This window comes from Scyliorhinus canicula, chromosome 16 (assembly GCF_902713615.1).
Source record: "Scyliorhinus canicula chromosome 16, sScyCan1.1, whole genome shotgun sequence".
NCBI lineage: Eukaryota > Metazoa > Chordata > Chondrichthyes > Carcharhiniformes > Scyliorhinidae > Scyliorhinus > Scyliorhinus canicula.
The window spans coordinates 140,318,783-140,337,271 of record NC_052161.1 but is presented as its reverse complement, the minus strand read 5'-3'; the positions used below and the strand labels follow the sequence as shown (position 1 = coordinate 140,337,271).

Below are 18,489 nucleotides of genomic sequence, written 5' to 3'. Positions count from 1 at the left end.
ACCTCCGTATACACAGGATCTGCTCAGACAAGGAGGAGCGCAACAGACACCTACAGATGCTGAAAGATGCCCTCGTACGAACGGGATATGGCGCTCGACTCATTGATCGACAGTTCCACCGCGCCACAGCAAAAAACCGCACCGACCTCCTCAGAAGACAAACACGGGACACCACTGACAGAGTACCCTTCGTCCAGTACTTTCCTGGGGCGGAGAAACTACGACATCTTCTTCGCAGCCTCCAACACATCATCAGCGAGGATGGACATCTTGCCAAGGTCATCCCCACACCCCCACTACTGGCCTTCAAACAACCGCGCAACCTCAAACAAACCATTGTTTGCAGCAAATTACCCAGCCAAAGAACAGCAACACAACACCACAAAACCCTGCCAGGGTAATCTCTGCAAGACATGCCAGATCATCGACATGGACACCACCATTACACGTGGAAACACCACCCACCAGGTACGCGGCGCATACTCGTGCGACTCGACCAATGTAGTCTATCTCATACGCTGCAGGAAAGGATGTCCTGAAGCATGGTACATTGGCGAGACCATGCAGACACTGCGACAACGAATAAACGGGCATCGTGCGACTATCAACAGGCAGGACTGTTCCCTTCCAGTTGGGGAACACTTCAGCAGTCAAGGACATTCAGCCTCTGATCTCCGGGTCAGCATTCTACAAGGAGGCCTTCAGGAGACGCAACAACGCAAAATTGCTGAGCAAAAACTTATAGCTAAGTTCCGCACGCATGAATGCGGACTCAACCGGGATCTGGGATTCATGTCACATTACATTCGGCCCCCACCAACAAGCCTGGACTTGCAGAGGCCTACCGACTGAACTGGCCTGGGACAATTCACACCTCTTTAACCTGGAGTTACCTCTCTCTCTGCATCTTTGATGATTTGATTGCCTGCAGGTGCTCGCATTCCGGGGCATCTCTGACTGTGTCTATAAACATTTCTGGAACAAGCCTTTCCATTCACCTGAAGAAGGAGCCGTGCTCCGAAAGCTCGTGTTTGAAACAAACCTGTTGGACTTTAACCTGGTGTTGTAAGACTTCTTGAATGATTACAACAACCTCCAGCATATAAATGTGCAAGAGAAACTGCTGCCTCTGTAATTCCAAAATGCGACTGTTCTGTGGTTCCAAAGTGCAGCTTGTATCTTTTACAATGTGATTGATGTTGATATTGTCAACGAGTGTCTGTTGAGATCGATCCATTGTTGAAGTTTCACTCTGCTTCCTGGTTCATTCCTCTTGATAATCCTCGTCTCCCTGTACTGACTATTCAAATCTATTGGATTTGATATGTCAAATGCTAAACAGCCAGACCAGAGGGCATATAAGTGCTCATATCATTTCTGAAACCTCTTTTGTCTTGGTTAGTCCGTGAAGTGTTTTCAGGTGAATTTCCTGTTCCTGAATCAGTCGTTTCACCTAAAAAAAGAAAAACTCAGAAATGTCACTTTAGAATTACTGTTAATCTTTATGAAATGTTGACACACACAAAATGAAGGCTGCAATTTCCCACCGCGGTGTGCCTGCCGCCAATCCCATTGCACCAGGAGCATCATGGGAGAGGCCCAAAATGGGCTTTGCACTGGGGGGCATGCGAAGGTACCTGACCTGCAGTGCCCGGTGCAATCTGGATCACTAATGATATTTAAATTAGTATAAATACGCACAGCCAGGTTGAGACAACATTCTCCTGGCTCACAGGAGTCACCAGGAGGCCCCATCCAGGTGCTGATTAGGACCGGTCCCACAAGCAGAGGCCAGGCCTGATGGCCACTCCAGGTTGCTAGGTTGGGCCTTGATAGAGGGTGAAGGGGGAGGTATGATGGGCAGGTGGGTGAAGGGGGGGGGTTGCTGAAAGTGGTGGCCCCTAAATGTGGGGCCCCCAGCAATCCATAGCAGGGTGTGCTCACTTGGGGGGCATGGGGGTGATGCCAATGTCTACGGGAGGGTCCATTATTTAAGGGTGAGGGGTGTTGGAGGACCCTCCAGCTCACTTAAAATCGGGGCACATTTTTCAAAATGGCGCCTCAATCTCTGAGGACCTGGTGTGGCAAGCAAGTTCCCCACTGCAGAAAACTGTGGGCTTGACCAGTGAGAAACTCCTCAAGCCCCAAAAATGGTTAAGTGTGGGTGAATACAGCTCTGGAAACACCCAGCCAAACTTGCCCAAAATGACACTTGTGCGAACTACACCCGAAGCGTCTAAAGATCAATACACACAGAACAGGAGAATAATGAAGGACTGAATTTGCATGTGGCTGGGCAGACTATGAAGCAATGGGAAACTCCTTTAATACAATGGAGTCAATGGTCATGTGACAATCCATGCATGCACCTGGAATTATGGCAGTTTGGTTATTCTTGATGTTTAACACTTGCAATTCTTGATTAATGAGTTTGTGTTTCAGAGTCAACAGAATCTGAAAATAAACCCTGGTTAATATCTAATTATCTGCTGGGCCCAGTGATCTGGTGGAGTCCGCAGAGAGGGCCATCAACTAAATAGTGAGGGCGATGAAGTAAGGGAAGATCTGATAAATTAAAGGGATGTGGGTAAGTGAGCACAGTAATAATAAGGGTAATGACAATCAGAGTGTGGCAGGAAAGGGCAGAGTGCTCAAACTTAAGGCTGTGCCAGCAGATAAGGCCAGAGGTTTGCAAAAATAATAAAAAAGATAGAAATAAAGGCTCTGCATCCTAACATGCATGGCATTTGTTAACAAAGGAGATGAGGGCCAGCACGGTGGCCTAGTGGTTAGCACAACCGCCTCACGGCGCTGAAGACCCAGGTTCGATCGTGGCTCTGGGTCACTGTCCTGTGTGCAGTTTGCACATTCTCCCCGTGTCTGCGTGGGTTTCGCCCCCACAACCCAAAAATGTGCAGAGTAGGTGGATTGGCCATGCTAAATTGCCCCTTAATTGGGAAAAATAATTGGCTAATCTAAAATGTATAAAAAACAAAGGAGATCAATCATCAGCTAAAGTAGAAATAAATAATTATTATGATAGTCATTACAGAGAAGTGACTGCAAGATTCCAAGACAGGGAACCCTGGGATATACAAGCGTACTTGACATTCTGGTGACATAGGAAAAATGGTGATGAAGCAACTCTGAGCATTAAGGGTGACATTAGTGAATGAAATAGTGAAAGATGACTTTGGTTCCAAAGATCAAGATGTAGAACCAGTTATGGGTAGCGATAGGAAACAGCAATAAAATAATAATATTTTTATTGCCACAAGTAGACTTACATTAACACTGCAATCAACTTACTGCGAAAAGCCTCTAGTCGCCACATTCCAGCACCTGTTCGGGGAGGCTGGTACGGGAATTGAACCCGCGCTGCTGGCCTTGTTCTGCGTTACAAACCAGCTGTCTAGCTCACTGAGCTAAACCAGCCCCTATGCAATGGTTAGAAGTTGTTTGTGGGAGTAGTTAATTGGTGTCCCTAAAAGTAACTACACTGTAGAATGTGGGTATGCAGGGAAGAAGAGGGGCTTCTGAAAAATACACAGAGATAATCATGGGTGATTCCAATCTACATATCGATTGGTTGAATCAGATTGGCAAAGGCTGTCGGGCGAATGAGTTCATAGAATGTTTTTGGGACAGTTTCTTAGAACAGCACGTTCTAGCACCAGACAACAGGCTGTTCTAGATCTCGTATTGTGCAATGAAACAGATTCCCACATGGTAAAATAGCCCCTAAGTGATCAGAACATGATTGAGAAGAGTGGGTCTAAGACAAGGACATTATAAGGATATGAGGCTAGAACTGGCCAATTCCCCCACTGGGAAAATTAGATTAAGGAATAGGTTAGTAGAGATGCAGTAGCAGACATTTAAGGAGATGTTTTATAACACTGAGCAAGATACATTCCAGTGAGGAGGAAAGATTCTAGGGAAATGATGCATTAATGGTGCCTAACAAAGAAAGTTAAACAAAGTTTAAAATGGAAAGAAATACGAGAAGATTCGTGGCAGATCAGAAGATTGGGCAGAATGTAAAAACAGCAAAAGACATTGAGGCAGAAATGAGCATACGAGAGAAAGCTGGCTAGAAATAAGGCAAACAGATGGTAAGAGTGGTTACAGGCATTTAAAAGAAAAGAGTAACTATAATGATTGTTGGTCCCATCGAGAGTGAGGCTGGGGAATTAATAATTGGATTGGATGGATTGGATTTGTTTATTGTCACGTGTACCGAAGTACAGTGAAAGGTATTTTTCTGCAAGCAGCTCAACAGATCATTCAGTACATGGAAGAAAAGGGAATTAAACAGAATTCAAGAAAATACATGAGAATACATAATAGGGCAACACAAGATATACAATGTAACTACATAAGCATTGGCATCAGGTGAAACTTACAGGGTGTAGTGTTAATGAGGTCAGTCAATAAGAGGGTCATTTAGGAGTCTGGTGACAGTGGGGAAGATAATGGGAAATAAGGAAATGGTGGATGTATTGAGCAGATATTTGCGCCTATCTTCATTGCAGAGAACACAAATAACATCCCATAATTATAAATCAGTGGTGAAAGGGAGGGAGGAGCTTAAAGCTTCTAATTACCGTGTAAAGTGTACTGAGAAAATTATTAGAACTAAAGATTGACAAGGCCCTGGGCTGGATTCTTTGTTTTGTGACGTTGGAATCACGATTCATGCTTTGCGGAAAATCGCACGTAATGCAAAAATCGAGTTTGGCGCCCGGCGCTTATTCTGGCGCCATCCTCTGGCCCCTCCCTGGTGGCGAAATCGGAGTTTATTGCCACATGCCAGTGGGTCCATGCCAGTGGGTCCATGCCAGTGGGTCCATGCCAGTGGGTCCATGCCAATGGTCCATGCCAAACTGTATTTTGCATGGGTTTCAATATCATTAGCACGTTGGGCACAGTGTGCTCCGCCTTCTGTGATGCTCCGCCCTGTACTAGCCAAAGTCACACAGGTGCGAATTAGTGCAGGTATTTACAAACGGGGCCTGGGCACCGTGGCTGTTGAAAGAACGAGAGCGTGAAGGGAAGGAAACTTTAAAAAACTCTCCAAAACTGTCAGGCTTGCTTGGGGATGGTTGCCGGAGTTGTGGGGACCAGCAGGGAGCAACCTGGTGACATGCCGGTGGATTCAGGGTGTCCTCCTGGGGATCAGGGTGGCCTGGCTCAGACCCCCATTGCTGCAGTCTGTGTTTTAAACCCACTCTTTTGGTACTATTTACAGGCCCCTGGCTGCTCACTCTGCTGACCGCTCACTGTGTCCTATAAATGTTCAGAGAGCCTCTGGCCATCAGGGAGCCCACCCAGCCACCCCTCTGGAATCCCTCAGACCCCAGTTGTATCATCACCGGGATGAGCATGGCGAAGTTTAATCAGTGGCCCACCAGGTGCTGCCACTCCTCAGTTCACTCATCAGAAGCTCAGCCCCCGTGCAGGGGAATAGCAGAGCTCACCCCAAACAAAGGACACATGCACCATGGCCTTTGGCATCCTCCCTGGCACATTGCACCCTCTCAGGGCAGAGGCCCTCACCAGTGACAGTATCAGCTGCCCCACTCCGCAGGACCCCAGTTGTTTTCCAAGCCCTGCCTGCCCACCGCACCCCAGCTGCCATCCATCCTGCCCCTGGTCAGTGTGTCACACCCAGGACCCACATCACACTGCAGTTCAGCAACCAGCAGACCCACATTTCCCTCACTCATCCCTATCTGCAGGGCCTGCCCACACACAAACCTCTAAGCCTGGAGGTGATTGGTGGCACAAAGTCACCATCTCAACCGCACTGCCAGGGCCACCCTGCTGGCAGGATAACACACAACCCACACAGCGAGGAAACCCACTGCGGGAGACAGGGCAGGAGCCACAGAGCATGTCACTGATGTGGGTTGTGGCATCCTGCGGTACCCCTGTTGACAGGGATGGGTGGTGAGGATGGAGGCTGCACACACCACAGGCCCGGTGCCACTCACTGATGGGGCTAGGGGTGTAGTGGGGACAGCATCGGATTCTACCCCTCTCATCACTGCATTAACCCTGGAGAAATGTGTGCAGAGGAAGTGGAATTTGAGCTTCCCCACTGTGTTATCACTGCCCTTGACCAGTGGAACAGCCCGCCAACAAACACTAGATTGCATGTGAAATAAAGGGGTCGGAATTTCCCCCCCTCCCCACACCGGGTGGGAGAATCGCCAGGGCGCCGAGCGAGTCCCGCCACGCTGCCCCGGCACGCGGTTCTCCCAGCCCCCCCAAACCAGCGCAGAGAGAATCACGGCTGGCCGCTGGGAGAATCGCCGCTCGCTGTTTGTAACGGGTGGGCGGCGATTCTATGGCCCAGATGGGCCGAGCGGCCTGCCCAATACGACAGGTTCCCGCCGGCGCCGTCCACACCTGGTTGCTGCCGGCGGAACAGTGCGGGAATGATGGGGGGGGGCAGCCTGTTTTTGGGGGGGGGGGGCTCGAAAGGGCTCTGGCCCACGATTGGTGAATTGCGCCCAGGATATTTGGACAAGGCAAAGGGATGTTGCTGATGTTGGTGGATCTGTAACCCAACAAAATTCCCCATCTATTGGAAAGATTAGCAGAAAACAGGACAAAAATGGGAATAACCGGAGGGAAATATAGATACAACACAAATGTTGCAGAGAGATGTACCATACCTCTTTGGTTGTTTTTTGTGGTTTCCAATAGAGGACAATTTCCCATTTCTTGATTCATGCTTCCATGTGGGTCGTGTGGAGGATTCTGTCTCTAGCAAGCAAAAAATAAGTTATTAAACTGTCAAGTGTGTGAAAGCAATGATTAATTTGTCTGAGTTTATTAGATATTCGGCAGGATTCTCTGCTCCGCCAGCCGTGTGTTTCTCTGTCGCGCCGCCATTCGCTGGCAGCAGGAGTCTAGCTTCCCGCTGACTGTCAATGGGATTTCCACACTGTAACCGTCCATCGCCACAAAACCCGCTGGCGGGGGGGAGGAGCTGCCGCTAAGAAAACTGAATCGCAACGAGCGGAGAATTCCAGCCATTGAGAATGTAATAATGCATCAATTGTCTGGTTTATGCTCTGCTTTAATTGTCATTCTTAATTAAGGAGACACCTCACATAACTCTGGGAATTCTGAAGTTTCCAGCTGGGAGAATGCTCTCTCTGACACTTCATCCTCTTTTCCCTCCATATACTCAGAGCTGGTAATCCCTCTGCTCACATCATTCCCTAAACCTGAAATGTTCATAACAAATGTTCATCTGGACCGGGATTCTCCCCGACTCGGCGGGGGGTCCCAGCGTGTTGGAGTGGCGTGAACCACTCCGGCGTCGGGCCGCCCAAAGGTACGGAGGTCTCCGCACCTTTCGGGGCCAAGCCCTCACATTGAGGGGCTAGGCCCGCGCCGGAGTGGCCTTTGTCGCCATGCCTGCCGGGGCCAAAAGGACTTCGCCGGCCAGCGTAAGTCCACGCATGCGCCGGAGCGTCAGCGGCTGCTGACGACATCCCGGCGCATGCGCCGGGGGGGGGGGGGGGACTCTTCCGCCTCCGCCATGGTGAAGGCCATGGCGAAGGCGGAAGGAAAAGAGTGGCCCCAGGGGGCACCGTAGGGGCACCCCCCCGGGGTCAGATCGCCCGGCGCCCCCCCCCCCCCCCCGGCGCCTGCCTGTGCCGCCAATCCCGCCTGTCAGATAGGTGTTTTGATTCCCGCCGGCAGGAGAGGCTTGACAGCGGCGGGACTTCGGCCCATCGGGGCGCGATTCCCGCCCCCGCCGAATCTCTGGTGGCGGAGAATTCAGACACGGCAGGGGCGGGATGACGACGGCCACCGGGCGATTCTCCGACCCGGCGAGGTTGGTCAGGAGAATCCCGCCCCTGGTCTCCATCAGCCCAGTCCCCTTATCTCTAAAGCCAGAAACTATTCCAAATTTTCTCCTCCAGAACAAATGATCCTCTCAACCACCTTCCACGGGACCCTTCACCCTCCTCGCAGACCCACATGTTGGTTCCAGAGCTAGGCTCCATTTCCACCCCCCTCACCATTCACTTTCCCTCTTTGAGTGGGGGCGTTGCTGACGAGGACAGCCATGTTCACTTGCCTTTGAACTGAATGGCCTGCTATAGACCATTTCACAGGGCCATTGTCAACCACATTGCTGTGGGCTGGAGTCACAGGCAGCCCTCTTAGTGAACAAGATAGAATTTGCTGACAATCGATGATAGTTTCATTGTCACCATTACTCAGACTAGCTTTATATTCCAGATATTACTGATTAATGGAATTTAAATTCCACCATTTGATGGGATTTGAATCTGTGTCCCGTGAACATTAGCCTGAGCTTCTTTTCTTATTGTTTAAATCCTACCCCTTGATGGTGCTACCCTGAAGCACAAAGTCAGTTAGTACATGTATGCTGAAGGCATACTATCTTTTCTAAAACAAATTTAGAGTGCCCAATTCTTTTTGTTTTCCAATTAAGAGGCAATTTAGCATGGCCAATCCACCTACCCTGCATATTATTGGATTGTGGGGCCGAAACCCAAGCAAACACAGGGAGAATGTGCAAACTCCACACGGACAGTGACCCAGAGCCGGGATCGAACCGGGGACCTCAGCGTCGTGAGGCAGCAGTGCTAGCCACTGCACCACCCTGCTGCCCAGCCAATTTCTATCTCATTACCTTTTCCATCGACTGCAATTGGTTGACAGTCATCATTTATCAGACACTAGATCTGAATTAATCAAAACTTTCTCCAGCTTTACATCAGCAAAATGAGGTCTGGTGACACAGCGGATAGGGGGCGCGATTCTCCGACCCCCACGCCGGGTGGGAGAATCGCGGGAGTGCCGGGCGATTCACGCCACGCCGCCCTGGCACCCGCACGCGATTCTCCCATCCCCCGCAAAACGTGACACGCCGCTCGGAGAATCACCGCTCCGGTCGAGCGGTGATTCTCCGGCCCGGATGGGTCAAGCAGCCTGCCTAATCCGACCGGTTCACACAGGTGCTAAGCACACCTGGTCGCTGCCGGCGTGAACAGCGTGCAACCGCTGCGTGTGGGGCGTGTGGGGGGCGGAGGGAGGATCGAGCACCAAGGGGGTGCTCAGGAGGGGTCTAGCCCGCGATCGGTGCCCACCGATCGTCGGGCCGGCGTCTCTGAAAGACGGACTGTTTTCCCTCCGCCGCCCCGCAAGATCAATCCCCCATGTCTTGTGGGGCGGCGGAGTGGAGGACGGCAACCACGCATGCGTGGGTTGGCGCCGACCAACCTGCGCGGGTGACGTCATTTAGGCGCCGCCGGCCGCGTCATTCAGGCGGTGCCGCTTTGACGCAGGCGTCAAGGCCCGGGGCGCAAGATGGCCGCCCCCCCGCTCCTAGCCCCCGGGGGGGGGGGGAGAGAGAGGAGAGAATAGGGGGCGAGGAGTGGCCCCCGACGCCGGAGTGAAACACTCCGGTTTTCACTCCGGCGTCGGCACTTTGTCTCCCGTTGGGAGAATTGCGCCCAGGGTTGGAAGCTCTGAGTTGAATTCCGTTCCCAGGACTTAACTGCCAAGGAAGGTGCATTCATAACCCGGGTAAACAAATTCAGAGTCAACCTGTAAATCCTTCCACACATTCCAATGGCTGGCGGTAAGAATGAGAGAGACACTCCTGGTCAGCCACGCTCGGTGTGGAGCGGCACTCCTCAAGCTACAAGTCCTGGCGATCTTTTCCGGGAATTAGTAGCTATGGAAACAGACAAAAGTCTTCCTTATTGCACCACGAGGTATGGGAAGAGAATTGGAATGCAGTATCAGCAAAAGCTGATCTTCAATCCCAGAAGCATTTACACACCTCAATCTTTGATTCCATCTCCCATTTCCTCTCAGTCCAGGGTGTGAAACTGTTGCAGATTGTATTGACCCTGAACTCAGATACATCCCCCACCCAATCTGTCTCCAGTTTGATTTGCTTTCTCCTCTCCTGTGCCGTCTCTCGCTACTTCAGTGTCTCGGAGAATCAATATCTTGGGACAGTTTTACAGGAAACATTTTTTATATGATGCTAACTTTAGAATTATATTGCAACATGTTGCTGGAATATTTAGATTTTAGGTTTGCAGATAATATGATTTTCGGCAATGACTACGTAAATTAAATCATCTATATTTACCTTTGTATCATTTTGTTGATTTTCTGTCAATAAAAGAAAATAGAGTGAAACAGAAGCAATAAGATATGTTCACTGGATTTATTCTATTGTTCTATTTTGCAAGTTTTTCTTTTAAAAAAAAATATTTTATTCAGGCATTTGTATAAACAAACAATTAACAAACAAATAAGAGCAGAAGTGAAATTGAACAACATAATAAATAACCAACACCCACTCCGCCCCCTTGCCCTACCCCCTCCTCCCGCTCTGCCTTCTCCATTTGAACCCCCCCCTCTCTCCCTCTGCTGACACCGCAAGCCAATGAATGGCTTCCACCTCCGAGCGATTCCATCGACCGACTCCCTCAAGACAAACTTGACCGTCTCCAGCCTCAGGAATTCCGCCAGGTTGCTCACCCACACTTCCGATTTCAGTGGCTCTGAATCCCCCCACCTGAGCAAAATCCATCTCCGGTCTATCAGGGAGGCAAAGGCCAAAACATCGGCCTCTCTCGCCCTCTGGAGTCCTGGGTCTTTCAACATCCCAAATATCGCTACCCATGGACCCAGAGCCACTTTCAGCCCCAATACCTCGCGATCCCCTGCCTGAACCCCTTCAGCTTCGGACATGCCCAAACAGGTGGACATGGTTCGTGGCCTCCCTGTGCACCGCCCACATTTGTCCCCTACTCCCTCAAAGGACCTACTCATCCTCGCCACCATCATGCGCCCAACTGAGGACTAATTTAAACTGAATAAGACTGAGCTGCGCACATGTCAAGGACGCATTCACCCTCCGGAGAGAATTCTCCCACGTCCCAGACTCCACCCCGCCAGCGCATTAACCTTTTCAAAGAATGACTTTGGGACAAAGATCGGAAGGTTCTGAAATATGAAAAGGAACCTTGGAAGCACAGACATCTTCACTGTTTGCACCCAACAACAGTGGCAGCGCATCCACCTCTTAAAATCCCCCTTCAACTGCCTGACCGGCCAAGCCAAATTTAACTTGTGTAGCTGTGCCCAACCCCACGTCACCTGGATGCCCAAGTATCTGAAACTCGCCCCTACCACCTTAAACGGCAGCTCCCCCAACCTCCTCTCTTGCCCCCTGATCTCAATCGGGAACAGTTCGCCCGTTGCCACGTTCAGATGTACCCTGGAGAACCGACCGAGGTCCTCCAAAACCCCATAATGGTGTCAATGACCCCCCAATGGGTATGAAATATATAACAACAGGTCGTCTGCGTACAGCGAAACCCTGTGCTCGACAATCCCTTTCCAATCTCTCGACACTCTGAACACCATAGCCAATGACTGTAGAGCAAAGGCAAAAGCAATGGGGAGAGCGGGCTCCCTTTCCTTGTCCCACAGTGCAACTCGAAATATCACAAACTCGCCCGGTTCAGCCGCACACTAACGACTGGTGCCTGATACAGCAACCGGACCCAGTCCACAAACCCCTGCCCCGAACACCAACCAGCCCAGCACCTCCCACAGATACACCCACTCCACCCGGTCAAAAGCATTTTCCGTGTCCATCGCCCACTGCCACCTCCAATTCCTGCCCCTCCGGGGGCATCACAATCACGTTCAGCAACCTCCTCACATTTCCCAACAACTGTCTCCCTTTCACAAACCCTGTTTGGTCCTCACCTATCACCCCTGGGACGCAGTCCTCAATTCGTGAAGCCAACACCTTCGCTAACAACTTAGCGTCCACATTTAACAACGATATCAGACGGTATGATCCACACTGATCCGGATCTTTATCTATTTTCAGAATCAGGGAGGTAGAAGCCTGCGATAGTGTAGGAGGGAGTTCCCCACTCTCCTTAGCCTCAATGTACATCCTCACCAGCAACAGCCCCAGGTCCCCCCCAAACATTTTATAAAACTCCACCAGGAACCCATCCGGGCCTGGAGCCTTCCCTGCCTGCATCGCCCCAAACTCTCCATCACCTCCCTGCATTGCCCCCAAATTCTCCATCACCTCCCTGCATTGCCCCCAAACTCTCCATCACCTCCCTGCATCGCCCCCAAACTCTCCATCACCTCCCTGCATCGCCCCCAAACTCTCCATCACCTCCCAAACTCTCCATCACCTCCCTGCATCGCCCCCAAACTCTCCATCACCTCCCTGCATTGCCCCCAAACTCTCCATCACCTCCCAAACTCTCCATCCCCTCCCTGCATTGCCCCCAAACTCTCCATCACCTCCCTGCATCGCCCCCAAACTCTCCATCCCCTCCCTGCATTGCCCCCAAACTCTCCATCACCTCCCTGCATCGCCCCCAAACTCTCCATCCCCTCCCTGCATTGCCCCCAAACTCTCCATCACCTCCCTGCATCGCCCCCAAACTCTCCATCACCTCCCTGCATCGCCCCCAAACTCTCCATCACCTCCCTGCATCGCCCCCAAACTCTCCATCCCCTCCCTGCATTGCCCCCAAACTCTCCATCACCTCCCAAACTCTCCATCACCTCCCTGCATCGCCCCCAAACTCTCCATCACCTCCCAAACTCTCCATCCCCTCCCTGCATCGCCCCCAAACTCTCCATCACCTCCCTGCATTGCCCCCAAACTCTCCATCACCTCCCAAACTCTCCATCACCTCCCTGCATCGCCCCCAAACTCTCCATCCCCTCCCTGCATCGCCCCCAAACTCTCCATCACCTCCCTGCATTGCCCCCAAACTCTCCATCCCCTCCCTGCATTGCCCCCAAACTCTCCATCCCCTCCCTGCATCGCCCCCAAACTCTCCATCCCCTCCCTGCATCGCCCCCAAACTCTCCATCACCTCCCTGCATTGCCCCCCAAACTCTCCATCCCCTCCCTGCATTGCCCCCAAACTCTCCATCACCTCCCTGCATTGCCCCCAAACTCCCCATCACCTCCCTGCATTGCCCCCAAACTCTCCATCACCTCCCTGCATCGCCCCCAAACTCCCCATCACCTCCCTCAGCCCAATAGGGGCTCCCAATCCTTGGGCCAACTCCTCGTCCACCCTGGGAACCTCCAACCCATCCAGGAACTACCACATTCCCCCCCACCTCGGCCGGGGGCTCCGATTCATAAAATTGCCTGTAAAATTCCCCAAACACCCCATTCACCCCGACCGGGTCGGGAACCACTCTACTAATCTCCCTCGCCGCCTCTAAGCTGGTGGGCCTTCCATCCTACTCGCCTTCTCCCCATACTCGTATACTGCCCCCCTGGCCCTCCGCAACTGCCCTACTGCCTTCCCCGTGGACACCAATCTCTAACTGGAGCCTCTGCCTCTCCCTGAACAACCCTGTTTCTGGGGCCTCCGAGCATCTCCTGGGCACTCTCAAAATCTCTTCCACCAGCCTTGCCATCTCTGTACCATCCACCCTCTCCCTATGTGCCTGAATCGAGATAACCTCCCCCCGAAACACCGCCTTGAGTGCCTCCCACAGCGTGGCGGCCGTGACCTCTCCGCGTCGTTCTGCTCCACATACCCCTGAATGGCGTCACTCACCCACTTCCTCATCCGCCAATGCAAGTTTCTCTTAACATGAAAATAGCAGGTGTTCGTGTCAGTAAATGTCACATTGGCCTCAATTTCAGCACCATCACCCTTTCTCAGCATGTGTGGCAATGGTTAAAATTAAGCCGAGGTGACTTCGCGCCCTGAGGCTGCATCGTACCTCCTGCACCAACTTACCATTGCCACAGGTCAGCCTAGACCCTCACTGAGGTGCCAACCAGAACATTAAATTCAAATTCTCGGGGCGTGATCCTCCGAACACACTGCACCTGAAAAGCAGCTCGCCGCAATGCAGCATGGCTGTTGAAAGCCAGTAGACCCTGCTCCCGGAATGTACCCAGCTCGCCACACCTCGCGAGGTTCAACGTGAATCCCACACACAATGGGCAGGATCATGTTTTGGCAAACCTGCATATTAGAACGAAACAGCAAGCCTCACTTTAATGTGCAGATTCCTGAGGTACCTGAGGCTTTGGGATTCAACCCCTTCGCCTTAAGAGCCGTCGGGCGAGTGCCACTCAGCACTGGTCGGTACTCGTGGAGGTCTCCCAGGGGATTGGAGACCCCCAGCTGCATGTCCTTTGGGCAAAGTGGTGTCCTGGCACTGTTGGTACCCCTGGGTACCCTGAAAGTGCCAGCCTGGCACCGTGGCAATGCTACCTGGGTGCCAGCCTGTCACTGCCAAGGTGCCATGCTGGCATTTTTTGCGTGTGTGATCGGGCCGGGGTTGCAGGGGACCCTCCCATAGTGCGTTCGAGCTGGGGATTGTTTTGGGGGTACAGGGATCGAGACACCATTTAAAAATGGTGTTGCAATCTCTCGCGACAATGGAAAATTCCGGCGAGCATAGCTCCCGTACAAAACGGGGTTTTGTGCAGCCTGAGTCACGCGTTTCCCGTTCAGGCCCCTTATACAACATGACTCGCGATGAATAGCCATGTGTTTCTCGGCACTGAGTGTGGGTAAACACGCGGGAACACGCTCGCTCAGGGACTTTGTTCCCTTTGGGAGAATCGCGCCCTCAGTCTGAAGATGCCAATAGACTGCGATGTGACAAATGAGAAGTCGAGGGAATGCCCACACTGACTACAGCAAAGTATCAAAGAAATATCTCATTCGGATTCCATGTGGGCCAGGAGGGACGGCATCCATCCCACCAGGCTTTGCAAGCAGCCCACTAACCTCTCCCAGGCCTGGACTCCCCAATCGCTGTGCCAACTTCAACTCCCATCGGCACTTACCCCAATTCCCAGGATTCCCTCCAGACCCCTCCTCCGTCAGTTACTGATCCCATGATTCCCTGTCGTGACCTCCTACTGCTAAATTTCCACATAGGTTTGACAGCAGTGTATACGGTCAGGAAAAAAAGGAAGATTATTTCCAACTTAACTGAAAGAACATGGAAGATCATATTGGAAAAGGAAGATGCACACAGTAAATCAGGTGAATTACTCACCGTGAAGTCCCTTCCTTCTCTTCCAAAGATAAACAATCGCCCCCACTACAGAAGCTGCAGCTGCGACCACCACCACCCCCGACAACTGCCACAGGTATAACGACCGGATTAGTCTGTGCTTGACAGACAGCATCAGTACTCGAAGTTCCTGGATTGAGCTGATTTTGTTTGTGTTCCTTACAACTGGGGAAAATGTAAGAAAAATATGGACTAGCCAAGTGACAATACCACAACAAAACCAAGACAGTACAGTGCCCCCCCCCCCCCCCTAAGGACGGCAGATTTCCTTCCCTGAAGGTCATGAGTGAACCAGGTGGGTTTTCCCAACAATTGACAATAGTTTCATGGTCATTGTTAGACTTTTAATTTCATATTTTTATTGAATTCCAATATCACCATCTGCCGTGGTGGGATTCGAACCTGGATCCCAAAGAATGACTGTGGGTCTCTGGATTACTCGCAATATTCCTACACCACTGCCTCCCAAAATACTCTCCGTCTCTCTGCCTCACTTCCTCCTTTAAGGTGCTCCTGAAACTCTACCCCTCTGACCAAACTTTTGTTCATGTGACACAATATCTCCTCATGTGGCTCAGTGTTATATTGTATTGTATTTTGCCCCTTGTAGCTGTGGGAAGTTTCAATATGCTGACGGTTATTAGAGGATGGAGGCCACGAGATCAGCAACATCAGAGTCCCTGTGGCCTCACCTGAATATGAACACCCTCAATGACGGGCCTCATGGACATAAATACCCGGCCCACGGGAGACCCTTCGGGGAGGAGGAGTTGTATTTAAGTATTTAGGGGCCTCACGGTAGCATGGTGGTTAGCATCAATGCTTCACAGCTCCAGGGTCCCAGGTTCGATTCCCGGCTGGGTCACTGTCTGTGTGGAGTCTGCATGTCCTCCCCGTGTGTGCGTGGGTTTCCTCCGGGTGCTCCGGTTTCCTCCCACAGTCCAAAGATGTGCGGGTTAGGTGGATTGGCCATGATAAATTGCCCGTAGTGTAAGGTTAATGGGGGGATTGTTGGGTTACGGGTATACGGGTTACGTGGGTTTAAGTAGGGTGATCATTGCTCGGCACAACATCGAGGGCCGAAGGGCCTGTTCTGTGCTGTACTGTTCTATGTTAAGTAGGTGAAATTCGTTTTTCTTAGTCATCACTTCTCGTGGTCGCTTGCCTGGAACTTTACACCAACATTTACACCCGCTGTATAAGTTTTGTTACTTTGAATGAGGCATGGCTAAAAGTATTTTAATTCCACTTGGGTTGATAAGTGGCAAGTAACATTTTCACTGAAAACTTCCATTCATTGCCAACTTAATAAAAGAGAATCTAACCATCTCCCCTTGACATTCAACAGCATTACCATTGCTGATCCCCACAATCAACTTCCTGTGGGTTGCCATTGACCAGAAACTGAACTGCGCCAACCATACTGATATGGTGGCTAAGAAAGCAGGTCAGAAGCTGGCAATTTTGAAGTGAGTAACTTCCCTCGTGACTCCCCAAAGCCTGTCAACCATCGACAAGTCAGGAGTGTGATGGAAAACTCTCCACTGGCCTGGATGAGCGCAGCTCCAAGAACATTTGAGATGGACACCATCCAGGACAAAGCAGCTTCCTTAAGTGGCACTCGCTCCACCCCCACAAACACACACTCCCTCCACCAGACCCCCTCCATCACCACAAATACACACTCCCTCCACCACCCCCACAAATACACACTCCCTCCACCACCCCCACAAATACACACTCCCTCCACCACCCCCACAAACACACACTCCCTCCACCACCACAAACACACACTCCCTCCACCAGACCCCCTCCACCCCCACAAACACACACTCCCTCCATCACCACAAACACACACTCCCTCCACCAGACCCCCTCCATCACCACAAATACACACTCCCTCCACCACCCCCACAAATACACACTCCCTCCACCACCCCCACAAACACACGCTCCCTCCACCACCCCCACAAACACACTCCCTCCACCACCCCCACTAACACACACTCCCTCCACCACCACAAATACACACTCCCTCCACCACCCCCACAAACACACACTCCCTCCACCAGACCCCCTCCATCACCACAAATACACACTCCCTCCACCACCCCCACAAACACACACTCCCTCCACCACCCCCACAAACACACACTCCCTCCACCACCCCCACTAACACACACTCCCTCCACCACCACAAATACACACTCCCTCCACCACCCCCACAAATACACACTCCCTCCACCACCCCCCACAACACACACTCCCTCCACCAGACCCCCTCCATCACCACAAATACACACTCCCTCCACCACCCCCACAAACACACACTCCCTCCACCACCCCCACAAACACACACTCCCTCCATCACCCCCACAAACACACACTCCCTCCACCACCCCCACAAACACACACCCTCCATCACCACAAATACACACTCCCTCCACCACCCCCCACAAATACACACTCCCGCCACAGACCCCCTCCATCACCACAAACACACACTCCCTCCATCACCCCCACAAACACACACTCCCTCCATCACCCCCACAAACACACACTCCCTCCACCACCACACACTCCTTCCATCACCACCATAAACAACTCACCAAGATTTCTTCCAATACTTTCCAAAACTGCAACCTCTACTGAACTATCATTTGTGAATTCCTGATATTTTCTTATTCTAAAGTTTAAAATACATCAGAAATGCCTGCTCGTGATAACGTTCCTCAGCTGGTGTATTAAGAGCTCCTCCATTGTAATATTTCCCATTCACCAGTTAGGTAAATAACAACTGCAACATTTATTTACATATAATAATAATCTTTATTATTGTTATAAGTAGAGGCAGCACGGTAGCATAGTGGTTAGCACAGTTGCTTCATAGCTCCAGGATCACAGGTTCGATTCCCGGCTTGGGTCACTGTCTGTGCGGAGTCTGCACGTTCTCCCCGTGTCTGCATGGGTTTCCTCCGGGTGCTCCAGTTTCCTCCCACAGTCCAAAGATGTGCAGGTTAGGTGGATTGGCCATGCTACATTGCCCTTAGTGTCCAAAAAAAAAGGTTAGGTGGGGTTACTGGGTTATGGGGATAGGATGGAGGCGTGGGCTTAAGTAGGGTGCTCTTTCCAAGGGCTGGTGACGACTCAATGGGCTGAATGGCCTCCTTCTACACTGTAAATTCTATTATTCCATGATTCTATGAACACTGCAATGAAGTTACTGTGAAAATCCCCTAGTTGCCACTCTGGCGTTTGTTCGGCTACACTGAGGGAGAATTCAGAATGTCCAATTCACCTAACAAGCACGTCTTTCGGCCATATATAACTACAGCCTCATGGCTCTGAGTCAGTGTCCTGGATCAA

At 51.4% G+C, this 18,489-nt stretch overlaps 1 protein-coding gene and 1 long non-coding RNA gene across 8 annotated transcripts in view; both read right to left on the bottom strand.

Annotated features, from left to right (window-relative positions):
• Nucleotides 1-1,353: 1,353 nt before the first annotated feature.
• Nucleotides 1,354-10,303, bottom strand: LOC119979673. Its single transcript, XR_005463766.1, has 3 exons — nt 10,160-10,303; nt 6,684-6,774; nt 1,354-1,453 (listed from the first exon to the last, which is right to left on the bottom strand). It is a non-coding gene; the product is annotated as an uncharacterized LOC119979673 (long non-coding RNA).
• Nucleotides 10,304-13,075: 2,772 nt separating this feature from the next.
• Nucleotides 13,076-18,489, bottom strand: part of LOC119979672 (tumor necrosis factor receptor superfamily member 14-like) — a 168,944-nt gene continuing 163,530 nt past the window's right edge. For 4 of the 7 annotated variants that reach the window (XM_038822209.1, XM_038822211.1, XM_038822208.1 and 1 more), the window contains one exon: nt 15,086-15,288. In XM_038822209.1, coding sequence (XP_038678137.1) covers nt 15,102-15,288 — 187 coding nt within the window. In that variant the 3' untranslated portion in view covers nt 15,086-15,101. Of the gene's footprint in view, nt 15,289-18,489 lie in introns of all 7 variants that reach the window. The other 3 variants (XM_038822210.1, XM_038822206.1, XM_038822213.1) reach the window with 2 other exon arrangements.